The sequence below is a fragment of the Nansenia antarctica genome, assembly GCF_963989245.1.
Source record: "Nansenia antarctica genome assembly, chromosome: 11".
In the NCBI taxonomy this organism is placed as follows: Eukaryota; Metazoa; Chordata; class Actinopteri; order Argentiniformes; family Microstomatidae; genus Nansenia; species Nansenia antarctica.
In genome coordinates, this window is record NC_137681.1 from 16,920,494 (window position 1) to 16,935,059 (window position 14,566).

Here is a 14,566-nt window from a genome sequence, read left to right on the forward strand (position 1 = left end):
TTCTCTGTTCAACGATAGTAACCCCCTTGACGCTTGATCTGCACCTGATGCTGGCCCTAGAGGGCAGATTATGACGTCAGTTTTATTTTTTAACACTTTCTGTGTAACAAGCATACATTTCTCTACTCTTTCTCTTTTCTTGAACTGAATTGGTGCTTTGTGCTTCAGGTCCTGTGGAGACAACTTTCCCTGGTCATGCTTGCTGTGTCCCTAGGCACATCCATGACCATGTAGTGTCTAGTCTCGTGGTTCCAACCATGGAGGTAGAAAATCGGTGGACAGGCTTATTGTAATGCATGGAATCGAATGAGGAATATAAAAACACACGACGTCCTTCGATTTCTGCCTCAACCAGCCTCGGTGTGAACCCGTGCCAACCCCCTGCACGCTGGTCTCAACAAGTCTCTGTTGGCAGGAACTGGCAGGGGAGCTTTTTTGGCGCTTGTCAGTTTCACGTTTTAGTGTATCCTCAATTTAAGCCCAATCCTTTCCACAGCCACAGGCTGCTCTCTCTACTTAACTCCTCAGAGAAGCTAAATCCTGCTCCACCACATTTACCAGTTGTCAAGGACATCGGCTACTTGAATCGTACATTAAATCTTTTGATCTGTGTTTTATTTCGGTAACTACAGTGGGGAGAACAAGTATTTGATACACTGCTGATTTTGCAGGTTTTCCCACTTAGAAAGAATGTAGAGGTCTGTAATTTTTATCATAGGTACACTTCAACTGTGAGAGACGGAATCTAAAACAAAAATCCAGAAAATCACATTGTATGACTTTTAAATAATTAATTTGCATTTTATTGTATGAAATAAGTATTTGATCACCTACCAACCAGTAATAATTCCAGCTCTCACAGACCTGTTAGTTTTTCTTTAAGAAGCCCTCCTATTCTCCACTCATTACCTGTATTAACTGCACCAGTTTGAACTCGTTACCTTTATAAAAGACACACTCCACACACTCAATCAATCAGACCCCAACCTCTCCACAATGGGCAAGACCAAAGAGCTTTTTTTTATTTTTATTATTTATTTTTTGGCTGTGAGAGTCAATTTATTTAAGCCCGCTGATTTAGGTGAATTTACCCTTGAACGTGTCACCTTAACCATCAACGCAACAATTGCCCCCCCTGAGAGATTTGGCAGGAGCCGCCACTGATGCCCTCATCTCTCTCTGAAGATCCCTCCTTGAGCAGGGGATCCAATCCAGGATTGAGGGGGGCGATGGTCTCTGATTAATCCAGTTTGAGTCCTGTTGGAAGGCCTGATGTGGACTCCCCTGTGTGTGGCAGTCTGTCCTGCGATCCTTGCTGAATGGTTGATGCCACCTTGTCCACTTCTATGCCATATTGGGTATCTACGGCTGATGATCGCTCAAGCTTGGCATGTTCAGGCTGGGTGCTATCCCTTTTCTTGTCATTAGAGGGCAGGCTGCCCCTGTCTGCCTGGGCCCTGGTGGTCTTCCTTAGTGCATTGCCCTTCATCATAGCCAACAGGTGGTCCAACATGATGCAGCCCTCCTCCTGGACTGGGGGGGCTTTACGAATTATTTTTCCGTTCTCCCCCCTCGGTCTCTTGGCGTCATCCTCCTCTTGCTGTTTCTTCCTCTTCTCTGCCTTGATGGCCTGCTCTCTCCAGGTCTGGTTTTCCTTGATTGCTTTAAGGAAGAGTCCTCTGAAGGTCTTGATGGTGTTGAACAGCTCCTCTAGTGAGAGGCGGGACGTGTCCTCACACAGATACTCTGCTAGCTCTTCCTTCTTCTTTTTGATGGAGGCAAAGAGCTCCTGCAGCTTCTCACAGGCCTCCAGGTTCCCCTTCATAGCAGTGAGATACTGCTGCTTGATATCCTCCTGAGAAGAAGAGGACACTTTTTTCTCAGAACCCTTCAACCGTTTGACCAGTGAGCTCGACTCTGCCTGAATAGAATCCACATTTATTCTAGCAGCCTTTTCACAGATCTCTAGATCATCCGGAAGGTTCAGCAAGTCAGCATGGGTTTTCTCCGCCTCCTCCAGGATGTGATGGAGCAATGTGATACGGGACTTGTTGGCTTTGGTATCTGTGAGCTTCAGCAAGGTGCTGATCTTGAAGCCATCTGCATTGCCTATGTGACTCCCATAGTTGAGGAAGTTTCCAATGTCAAGTATGAGCTTGCAGAAACTTGGAAGGCGGGTGCTCTCCTTCAAACTCTCACAGGCTGCGTCCAGCAGCTCAGCTTTGGGTTGCAGCATCTTTAACACAGAAGGGGTCTCCTCACAGAGAAGCATGCACTCGATCCTCATGGTGTAGCATGAAACTGATAGGAGCTCGAGGTAGAACCGATCCACACCGGCCAGCTTCTCTATCTCCCCTTGGTATGACTTGAGGTTCTCAATCTCATGTTTCTCCGGCAGTAACGTCTGCATCTGTTTCAGCACCTCGACGTCAAACTTGGAACGGTCCCCATTTTGGATCATAGCTACAAAGTCTTTATGTGAGCATCTGAACTGCTTCAAGAATATGTTCAAATCTAGATTTTTCTTGGCATCAATGAAGGATATCTCTTTGGGCTCTCGTTTGACCGTAGTGTTGGTACTTTTGGCCTTTGAGTCAGTCACTGGCAGACAGAAGAGCTCCTCAATGCTGGAGTAGTCAGGTTCCAGGGAATCAGACTGCACTGACGACCACATGGATTGGCTTTCAGACACCACTCTGGAGGGCAGCTTCTGCCAGTTGAGCTTCTTCATGCGCAGTGTGGGACAGCGGCTGGCCTTGGGGAGAGGAGCGTTCTGGGGCACAATAATACCTCCTCCAATACCTGGGGGAGGGGGTGGTGGGGGAGGGGGGCCCATACCAGGCAGGGGAGGGGGAGGTGGGGGGCCCATACCAGGCAGGGGAGGGGGAGGAGGTGGACCTCCCTGCCCCATCCCTGGTAGAGGTGGTGGAGGAGGAGGTGGCATCCCAGGTAAAGGAGGAGGTGGTGGGGGTGCACCATAAGTGGTGCCTGGCAGGGGTGGGGGTGGGGGAGGAGGAGGGTTTGGGGTAGCAGCAGGAAGTGGAGGGGGAGGAGGGGGAGGAGGGGGAGTTACGGAAGCCATGTCTGATTGGTTGGTTGTGCTGCCGAGCAAGTCTGTCTGGATTGCCCTGTTGGTGGTCTTGGTCTTGGGACTGGCTGAGATCTGTTGTCTCTTGGAAGAGAGCAGGCGCTCCATCAAACGTTCAGCGGAGTCCATTTGTGAGTCGTGGGCCAGCAGAGTGGCACGGACAGCCAGGGCCTCCAGGGTCAGCCACACGTCTCCCCGTCCTGGAGCCACCAGCAGCAGAGCCTGCAGGATGGACAGCAGCTGGACAGAGGCTGGGGAGCTGCTCACTTTGGTGAGGAGGGAGGTGAAGACCTCCTGGTGACTGCTCATGTCGATGCCTCCGTACACCCTCTCCATCTCCTCCGCATCCTCGGCCATGGAATCCTCAAAGGCCTCACACTGGATGTTCAGGTCCAGGTCCTCAGTCTCCCTGTTACATAAACACACATGCACATATGCACGCACACGCACACACAACATAGGTATTGATGTTTGGGAAATCTTACAGAAAGTGACTGTGACTGTTGTTCCACCAACATTTGATTAGCATTTAATGCATCCCACACCTACCTCAGCATTGGCAGTATATCCAAAACTGGAAAATACATAATTAAGATGAATCCCAGTACTTTCAATATCTCAATATCTCTATATTATCTCAATGGCCAATGCACACAGTGTTTTTGTAGCACTGTCAAATGTTGCAAATGTTGTAATAGTTTCTTATTGCATCACAATGGGACAATTGGAAAAACTTCAACATTCTAAATTGCCTGACACAGAAGAGCTTGCCTTGAAAACGCCTTGTCTAATGGTTTCTATTTTATTTTTTAAAATAATTTTTTTACTTTCTTTTTATTGAGATGTTACAGATATACAAAAATAATACTTTTCAGTTTTGGTTTGTTTTTACACAAAACACAAACATGTCCCAACCCCCCCCCCCCCCCCCCCCCCCCCCCCCCCACAAAATCCCAAGTGGTGCATCCCAGGACGAAGGATATAAATAAACAACAATAAATAATAATAATAATAATAACAGTGGTGATAGGTAATGAAGACAGTACAGGTAAGTAATCAAAGAGATAAAGAGAAATAAAGTGCAATTCATTTGTAAGTGAGGATAGATGAGATGGTCGTGTTGGTCTGTGATACCATGTCTGTTATGATTGTAATATGTCCCTCTCTAGAACGAGATGATGTATCTCTAGGGGTTTATCCTGATAAATAGATTCACAACATATGTCATCACTCAGCATCCAGCGCACTTGCATTGTCAGGGAGGGTTTTTAGTTTGTTGAAATAGGATATTATTGGGTTCCAGGTGAAATAAAAGCGGTCTTTGGACCCCCTAAGTGTATATTTAATCTTTTCAAGTTTCAAGTGAAGCATAAGGTCAGTCAACCATAAGGAGGAATTCGGTGGTTTGGGGGATGTCCAACAAAGCAAAATCCTCCGTCGAGCAAGTAGAGTGGCAAATGCCACAATGTCTTTATGCTTGTTAATAATCTGTTGGTCAGTTGGCGCTATGCCAAAGATAGCTGAGTAGGCGTTAGGTTGCAGGTTCAGATCTAGTGCCTGTGAGAGGGTCCTGAAAACTGCTGACCACTAATCAAATAATAAGGGACATGACCAAAACATGTGTGTTAGCGTTGCCGGAGCGTTATGACATCTGCTACAATTCTCATCCACGTCAGGATAGATTCTGGCTAGCCTAGATTTGGAAAGGTGAATTCGGTGCAAGACCTTAAATTGGATTACGCCTAGTCTAGCACATGATGTGCTCCCGTTAACTCTCGTCAGAGCCTCAGTCCAGGAGTCATCGGGTATTACGTCCCCTAGCTCCTCCTGCCATTTCTCTTTAATTTTGTGGAGGGAAGTGTCTCCGAGGGATGATATGCTAGAGTAAATACTTGATATTAGGCCTTTTAGATTGGGAGGAATTTGGAGGATATCATCTATAGCAGAAGGTTGTGGTGCATTTGGGAAGTTTGGATCCAAACTTTTAATGAAATGTCGGACCTGGAGGTATCGAAAATAACTTGAGCGGGGAAGGTTGAATTTTTGAGAGAGGTGATTAAAGGTCGAGAAGACGCCCTCAGTATAGAGATCTTTAAATTTGGAGAGACCGAGTCTTTTCCATAAGGCGAAAGCATTGTCTATTCTGGCGGGGACAAAAAGGTGGTTATTGCAGATAGGGGCTAGGTTGGAGAAATCTTTTAAACCAAAGTGGCGTCGAAATTGTGACCATATTCGTAATGTATTAACAACAACAGGGTTAGAGGTGTAGTGTGGGGGCAGATAGAGGGAGTTTGGAGGTAATCAAGGCGGAGAGGGATGTTGAAAGACATGACTCATTTTCTATTTCGCACCAAGACGGCTGTGGTGAATGGACCCAGTATATGATTTTCTGAATATTGGCAGCCCAGTGATAATAAAGCAAATTTGGTAGGCCCAGTCCGCCCTGGGACCGATGTCGCTGTAGAAGTCTTTTCTGTATTCTAGGGACTTTACCCCCCCCAAATGAAAGATGATATGGACTTATCTATGGACGAGAAGAAGGACTTTGGGAGGAATATAGGGAGACATTGGAAAAGGTAGAGGAATCGGGGTAGAACGTTCATCTTAATGCTTAATACAGTTGATCTTCCCTGCAAGTGATAAATTAATGGACCTCCATTTCTGTAAATCATCTTTTAATTTATTAACAAGGGGCGTGAAGTTTTTTTCATGTAGTTTAGAGAAGGACCGTGTAATATTAATTCCCAAATATTTGAAGCCAGATTTAGACAAATGGAAGGGCAAGTCACATTGTGGGATTGCGAGATCTAGGTTGTTCACTGGAAAACATTCGCTCTTAGTGAGGTTGATCTTGTATCCCGAAAAGCTACCAAATCTATGCAGCATCTGAACTATATGGGAAATGCATTGCACCGGTTCAGATACATACAACAGTAAGTCGTCGGCATATAGCGCCACCTTGTGTTCCTTCCCCCATCTAGAAATTCCATTTATTATTGGAGAAGATTTTAACATGATAGACAGAGGTTCGATGGCGAATGAGAATAGGAGTGGGCTCAGCGGGCACCCCTGGCGTGTCCCTCTCGACAATGAGAAAAATGTGGAGCGTTTCCCGTTCGTAACTACCGATGCCTTAGGACAGGGGTCGGCAATAGGCGGCCCGTGGGCCATTGCTGGCCCGTCACCAATAATATTTGGCCCAGCAGATTATTTTGAGAATCCACTTTTTATTTTTTATTTTTTTTATTTTTTTATAATAATATCGGACCGACAGTCCCACATATAGCGCCTATAATGTCCGAATAGAGAATCGAACTCCACCTGAATAATGCTTATTGTACTTTTATCCATGTTGAGAGTGAATGACACAGGGACAGACAATCAGGCAGCAAGGTGCACCGAAGCGCACTGACGCTGAACCCCTCAGAGTGAATCATAAGCAGGTGGACAACGCGTCACGGTGCTGAAATAGCCGACATACCGTGTGTGGTTTGAACAAAATAACACGAGCTCAGTAAGCCATTCAAACGTAATGTTTACGTATATGTGACTGCAACACACATATGAACAGTAACAACGCAAATTCTGTTTAATTTTCTGAAAAACATTGAAAACAAAATCGGCGCAAACAAAAAGCATCTCCCATCGGTCAGTATTTGCTTGATATCTGGTGATATTGACGTCACTTTAATCCACAGGCAGTTCTCAAGGTTTTTATGCATCCATCGATTCCTCTCGTGCGTCTTTATCGCATTCATTGACGAAAAGGACGACTCGCGTATAGAAAGGGAACATTGTGAGCACGGAAAATGTCTCTCACAACGGCTTTGCATTGATGAAACCAGGTAGGATGAACGTATAGTTCGCTGTCCATTCCTCTTTAAATGCCCTGTTTCCACCGTCAACTTTCCTCTTTAGACCTTTGGAGAGTGACATTATGTTTCTCTTGCTAGCAGGTTAAATGTTTGGCTAACTTCACCCGGCACGCAAACAACCAATCCAATAATAATAATGTGACCTTGTCTGGGAGGAGGGGGGAATAATTATCAGAATGAAACTGTTACATAATTATTAGAATAAGTTAGGCTACGCTACATCGTCAGTCCACACATTTATTATTCAAAAATATGGAAAAGTGTGAAACTACGTTTCAACGTTGTTGAGAATCACAACACAAACTCGCTAATCAAGCCAAAATACTGCAACATAATGGATTGGACAGCTACTTAGTTAACTAGAACACTACTTTACATTGTTAGCAGGTTCACAAAACAAGCTGTGTTAGTTGACTAGCGATGTGTACAGTCGAAAGAAAAGTCAAAGCATTAGAACGTGTCACATTTTAAAACAATCAATTACTTAAATTAGCCTTTGATTATGTTCGGGCCCGCCATCTAGTGGCTCAAAAAAAAATTGGCCCGAGGCCAAACCTAATTGCCGACCCCTGCCTTAGGAGATGAGTATAGTAGTCTGATCCATGCAATAAAAGTGGGTCCAAAGCCAAAAGCTTTCAGACATTCAAATAAGTACGCCCACTCCACTCTGTCAAAAGCCTTCTCCGCATCCAGGGAGAGAACCACCTCAGGTACCTCCTCGGACGTAGGAGAATGTACGACATTTAGAAGGTTTCGGATGTTAGAGAATGAGTGGCGGCCCAGCATGAAGCCAGTTTGATCAGGGGAGATCACCTCGTCTGTGACGGACTCTAGACGCCGGGCGAGTGCTTTAGCTAATATCTTGACATCGCTGTTGAGCAGCGAGATGGGGCGATGTGAACCACACTCCGTTCTGTCTTTCCCTGGTTTCGGTAAAAGGGTTATGAATGCCTCTGTTAGCGTCTGTGGCAGGGCCTCATTATCCATTGAGTCATTGAACATTTCTAAGATGAGCGGAGTTAATTTGGTTGAGAATTTTTTGTAGAATTCGATGGGGTATCCATCAGGGCCCGGGGCCTTACTACTTTGCATAGCTGTGATTGCATTATAAATGTCGGTGTCTTGGAAGGGTAGTTCAAGTTCTGCTTTATGAACAGGGTTGATAACAGGGGCATTTAAATTTGTGAAGAAATGTTGCATATTGGTATCATCATTGGGTGCCTCAGAAGTGTACAATTTGGAATAAAATGCCCTAAAAGTCTCATTGATTTCGAGGGGGTCAGTTGTAAGCTCCCCATTTTCTCTTTTAATTTGTGGAATCTGTTGGTCAGAGGATTTACATTTTAATTGATGCGCTAACATTCTACCAGCCTTTTCCCCATGCTCATAAACAAAGCCTCGTGATTTCAGCAGCATACGTTCTGTCTTATCGGATGTTAATAACTCGTATTTGGCTTTGAGATTCAGCTTATTTTTGTAAAGCTCCGGGGTGGGAGAGTCAGAGTATTGATGATCTATGTCAATCATTGAGTTGAGAAGTTGCTCCTGTTCTTGCCTCCTAGCTTTGTTCAGCCTAGATGTGTATGCAATAATGTCCCCCCTTATTACTACTTTAAGGGTCTGCCAGAGCAGGGAGGGAGAAACAGTGTCGTCCCTATTGGTTTCCAAGAAATTGTCTATGGCAGTTGAAATCATTTGGCAGAATTCTTTATCTGTTAGTAGTGTGGTATCAAGTCTCCATGGAGCGCGGTCAGAGTAGTTAAGTGGGAAGGACAGATCCAATAGTACTGGGGCATGGTCAGATTCAATTATGGTTGAATATTCTACGTTTTTGACAAAGGGAAGTAGTGTTCTGTCTATAAAGAAGTAATCAATTCTGCTATACGAATGGTGGACGTGTGAAAAAAACGAGAATTTTTTATCGTGAGGAAATTGGAAGCGCCATGGATCGACACATCCAATTTGGTCCATGAACGCTGACAACATTTTAGCTAGGGATGTCCCGATCCCACTTTTTCACTACCGATACCGATACCGATACCTGGGCTTCGGGTATCGGCGATACCGATACCGATCCGATATTTGTATACATTTTTTGACCCCTGAATATTATATATATATATTTTTTTTTTTTCTTCCTAACACCAGGGGAGCCACCCCTCCTAAATTTCGTTGTTTGGTACCTGTACTGTAGCAATGACAATAAAGACCATTCATTCATTCAAATACCTCCCCAGTATATAGTCCACACCAACAACAGTTAAATTAAAGACTGCCAGCCTTTATTAAAGCAACAAAAATAGTACTCTGCAGTACTCAGTGACCGTATGTCAATATTTTTTTTAAAATAATGTTACTTTTCATTTGCACCTGATGCTGGCCCATTAGGGGTAACTTATAACTAATGCCCTCGATATTTTGATGTTTTACTTTCAGACGAGCCTTGTCTGTGCCATCTTAAAGCCACTATTCTCTGTTCAACGATAGTAACCCCCTTGACGCTTGATCTGCACCTGATGCTGGCCCTAGAGGGCAGATTATGACGTCAGTTTTATTTTTTAACACTTTCTGTGTAACAAGCATACATTTCTCTACTCTTTCTCTTTTCTTGAACTGAATTGGTGCTTTGTGCTTCAGGTCCTGTGGAGACAACTTTCCCTGGTCATGCTTGCTGTGTCCCTAGGCACATCCATGACCATGTAGTGTCTAGTCTCGTGGTTCCAACCATGGAGGTAGAAAATCGGTGGACAGGCTTATTGTAATGCATGGAATCGAATGAGGAATATAAAAACACACGACGTCCTTCGATTTCTGCCTCAACCAGCCTCGGTGTGAACCCGTGCCAACCCCCTGCACGCTGGTCTCAACAAGTCTCTGTTGGCAGGAACTGGCAGGGGAGCTTTTTTGGCGCTTGTCAGTTTCACGTTTTAGTGTATCCTCAATTTAAGCCCAATCCTTTCCACAGCCACAGGCTGCTCTCTCTACTTAACTCCTCAGAGAAGCTAAATCCTGCTCCACCACATTTACCAGTTGTCAAGGACATCGGCTACTTGAATCGTACATTAAATCTTTTGATCTGTGTTTTATTTCGGTAACTACAGTGGGGAGAACAAGTATTTGATACACTGCTGATTTTGCAGGTTTTCCCACTTAGAAAGAATGTAGAGGTCTGTAATTTTTATCATAGGTACACTTCAACTGTGAGAGACGGAATCTAAAACAAAAATCCAGAAAATCACATTGTATGACTTTTAAATAATTAATTTGCATTTTATTGTATGAAATAAGTATTTGATCACCTACCAACCAGTAATAATTCCAGCTCTCACAGACCTGTTAGTTTTTCTTTAAGAAGCCCTCCTATTCTCCACTCATTACCTGTATTAACTGCACCAGTTTGAACTCGTTACCTTTATAAAAGACACACTCCACACACTCAATCAATCAGACCCCAACCTCTCCACAATGGGCAAGACCAAAGAGCTTTTTTTTATTTTTATTATTTATTTTTTGGCTGTGAGAGTCAATTTATTTAAGCCCGCTGATTTAGGTGAATTTACCCTTGAACGTGTCACCTTAACCATCAACGCAACAATTGCCCCCCCTGAGAGATTTGGCAGGAGCCGCCAGCCCGCCACTGATGCCCTCATCTCTCTCTGAAGATCCCTCCTTGAGCAGGGGATCCAATCCAGGATTGAGGGGGGCGATGGTCTCTGATTAATCCAGTTTGAGTCCTGTTGGAAGGCCTGATGTGGACTCCCCTGTGTGTGGCAGTCTGTCCTGCGATCCTTGCTGAATGGTTGATGCCACCTTGTCCACTTCTATGCCATATTGGGTATCTACGGCTGATGATCGCTCAAGCTTGGCATGTTCAGGCTGGGTGCTATCCCTTTTCTTGTCATTAGAGGGCAGGCTGCCCCTGTCTGCCTGGGCCCTGGTGGTCTTCCTTAGTGCATTGCCCTTCATCATAGCCAACAGGTGGTCCAACATGATGCAGCCCTCCTCCTGGACTGGGGGGGCTTTACGAATTATTTTTCCGTTCTCCCCCCTCGGTCTCTTGGCGTCATCCTCCTCTTGCTGTTTCTTCCTCTTCTCTGCCTTGATGGCCTGCTCTCTCCAGGTCTGGTTTTCCTTGATTGCTTTAAGGAAGAGTCCTCTGAAGGTCTTGATGGTGTTGAACAGCTCCTCTAGTGAGAGGCGGGACGTGTCCTCACACAGATACTCTGCTAGCTCTTCCTTCTTCTTTTTGATGGAGGCAAAGAGCTCCTGCAGCTTCTCACAGGCCTCCAGGTTCCCCTTCATAGCAGTGAGATACTGCTGCTTGATATCCTCCTGAGAAGAAGAGGACACTTTTTTCTCAGAACCCTTCAACCGTTTGACCAGTGAGCTCGACTCTGCCTGAATAGAATCCACATTTATTCTAGCAGCCTTTTCACAGATCTCTAGATCATCCGGAAGGTTCAGCAAGTCAGCATGGGTTTTCTCCGCCTCCTCCAGGATGTGATGGAGCAATGTGATACGGGACTTGTTGGCTTTGGTATCTGTGAGCTTCAGCAAGGTGCTGATCTTGAAGCCATCTGCATTGCCTATGTGACTCCCATAGTTGAGGAAGTTTCCAATGTCAAGTATGAGCTTGCAGAAACTTGGAAGGCGGGTGCTCTCCTTCAAACTCTCACAGGCTGCGTCCAGCAGCTCAGCTTTGGGTTGCAGCATCTTTAACACAGAAGGGGTCTCCTCACAGAGAAGCATGCACTCGATCCTCATGGTGTAGCATGAAACTGATAGGAGCTCGAGGTAGAACCGATCCACACCGGCCAGCTTCTCTATCTCCCCTTGGTATGACTTGAGGTTCTCAATCTCATGTTTCTCCGGCAGTAACGTCTGCATCTGTTTCAGCACCTCGACGTCAAACTTGGAACGGTCCCCATTTTGGATCATAGCTACAAAGTCTTTATGTGAGCATCTGAACTGCTTCAAGAATATGTTCAAATCTAGATTTTTCTTGGCATCAATGAAGGATATCTCTTTGGGCTCTCGTTTGACCGTAGTGTTGGTACTTTTGGCCTTTGAGTCAGTCACTGGCAGACAGAAGAGCTCCTCAATGCTGGAGTAGTCAGGTTCCAGGGAATCAGACTGCACTGACGACCACATGGATTGGCTTTCAGACACCACTCTGGAGGGCAGCTTCTGCCAGTTGAGCTTCTTCATGCGCAGTGTGGGACAGCGGCTGGCCTTGGGGAGAGGAGCGTTCTGGGGCACAATAATACCTCCTCCAATACCTGGGGGAGGGGGTGGTGGGGGAGGGGGGCCCATACCAGGCAGGGGAGGGGGAGGTGGGGGGCCCATACCAGGCAGGGGAGGGGGAGGTGGGGGGCCCATACCAGGCAGGGGAGGGGGAGGAGGTGGACCTCCCTGCCCCATCCCTGGTAGAGGTGGTGGAGGAGGAGGTGGCATCCCAGGTAAAGGAGGAGGTGGTGGGGGTGCACCATAAGTGGTGCCTGGCAGGGGTGGGGGTGGGGGAGGAGGAGGGTTTGGGGTAGCAGCAGGAAGTGGAGGGGGAGGAGGGGGAGGAGGGGGAGTTACGGAAGCCATGTCTGATTGGTTGGTTGTGCTGCCGAGCAAGTCTGTCTGGATTGCCCTGTTGGTGGTCTTGGTCTTGGGACTGGCTGAGATCTGTTGTCTCTTGGAAGAGAGCAGGCGCTCCATCAAACGTTCAGCGGAGTCCATTTGTGAGTCGTGGGCCAGCAGAGTGGCACGGACAGCCAGGGCCTCCAGGGTCAGCCACACGTCTCCCCGTCCTGGAGCCACCAGCAGCAGAGCCTGCAGGATGGACAGCAGCTGGACAGAGGCTGGGGAGCTGCTCACTTTGGTGAGGAGGGAGGTGAAGACCTCCTGGTGACTGCTCATGTCGATGCCTCCGTACACCCTCTCCATCTCCTCCGCATCCTCGGCCATGGAATCCTCAAAGGCCTCACACTGGATGTTCAGGTCCAGGTCCTCAGTCTCCCTGTTACATAAACACACATGCACATATGCACGCACACGCACACACAACATAGGTATTGATGTTTGGGAAATCTTACAGAAAGTGACTGTGACTGTTGTTCCACCAACATTTGATTAGCATTTAATGCATCCCACACCTACCTCAGCATTGGCAGTATATCCAAAACTGGAAAATACATAATTAAGATGAATCCCAGTACTTTCAATATCTCAATATCTCTATATTATCTCAATGGCCAATGCACACAGTGTTTTTGTAGCACTGTCAAATGTTGCAAATGTTGTAATAGTTTCTTATTGCATCACAATGGGACAATTGGAAAAACTTCAACATTCTAAATTGCCTGACACAGAAGAGCTTGCCTTGAAAACGCCTTGTCTAATGGTTTCTATTTTATTTTTTTAAATAATTTTTTTACTTTCTTTTTATTGAGATGTTACAGATATACAAAAATAATACTTTTCAGTTTTGGTTTGTTTTTACACAAAACACAAACATGTCCCAACCCCCCCCCCCCCCCCCCCCCCCACAAAATCCCAAGTGGTGCATCCCAGGACGAAGGATATAAATAAACAACAATTAATAATAATAATAATAATAATAACAGTGGTGATAGGTAATGAAGACAGTACAGGTAAGTAATCAAAGAGATAAAGAGAAATAAAGTGCAATTCATTTGTAAGTGAGGATAGATGAGATGGTCGTGTTGGTCTGTGATACCATGTCTGTTATGATTGTAATATGTCCCTCTCTAGAACGAGATGATGTATCTCTAGGGGTTTATCCTGATAAATAGATTCACAACATATGTCATCACTCAGCATCCAGCGCACTTGCATTGTCAGGGAGGGTTTTTAGTTTGTTGAAATAGGATATTATTGGGTTCCAGGTGAAATAAAAGCGGTCTTTGGACCCCCTAAGTGTATATTTAATCTTTTCAAGTTTCAAGTGAAGCATAAGGTCAGTCAACCATAAGGAGGAATTCGGTGGTTTGGGGGATGTCCAACAAAGCAAAATCCTCCGTCGAGCAAGTAGAGTGGCAAATGCCACAATGTCTTTATGCTTGTTAATAATCTGTTGGTCAGTTGGCGCTATGCCAAAGATAGCTGAGTAGGCGTTAGGTTGCAGGTTCAGATCTAGTGCCTGTGAGAGGGTCCTGAAAACTGCTGACCAATAATCAAATAATAAGGGACATGACCAAAACATGTGTGTTAGCGTTGCCGGAGCGTTATGACATCTGCTACAATTCTCATCCACGTCAGGATAGATTCTGGCTAGCCTAGATTTGGAAAGGTGAATTCGGTGCAAGACCTTAAATTGGATTACGCCTAGTCTAGCACATGATGTGCTCCCGTTAACTCTCGTCAGAGCCTCAGTCCAGGAGTCATCGGGTATTACGTCCCCTAGCTCCTCCTGCCATTTCTCTTTAATTTTGTGGAGGGAAGTGTCTCCGAGGGATGATATGCTAGAGTAAATACTTGATATTAGGCCTTTTAGATTGGGAGGAATTTGGAGGATATCATCTATAGCAGAAGGTTGTGGTGCATTTGGGAAGTTTGGATCCAAACTTTTAATGAAATGTCGGACCTGGAGGTA

General features: G+C 45.6%; 1 protein-coding gene across 1 annotated transcript; it reads right to left on the bottom strand.

Moving 5' to 3' along the window:
• Positions 1-8: 8 nt before the first annotated feature.
• LOC308167886 (inverted formin-2-like) lies at positions 9-12,966 on the bottom strand (the record flags this gene model as incomplete). The annotated part of the gene is made up of 3 exons (XM_080542363.1): positions 10,939-12,966; positions 1,451-3,061; positions 9-56 (listed from the first exon to the last, which is right to left on the bottom strand). The coding sequence occupies exons 1-3, from the start codon at positions 12,916-12,918 to the stop codon at positions 9-11; spliced, it is 3,639 nt and encodes a 1,212-aa protein (XP_080398489.1). The 5' UTR covers positions 12,919-12,966.
• Between the last annotated feature and the right edge of the window lie 1,600 nt (positions 12,967-14,566).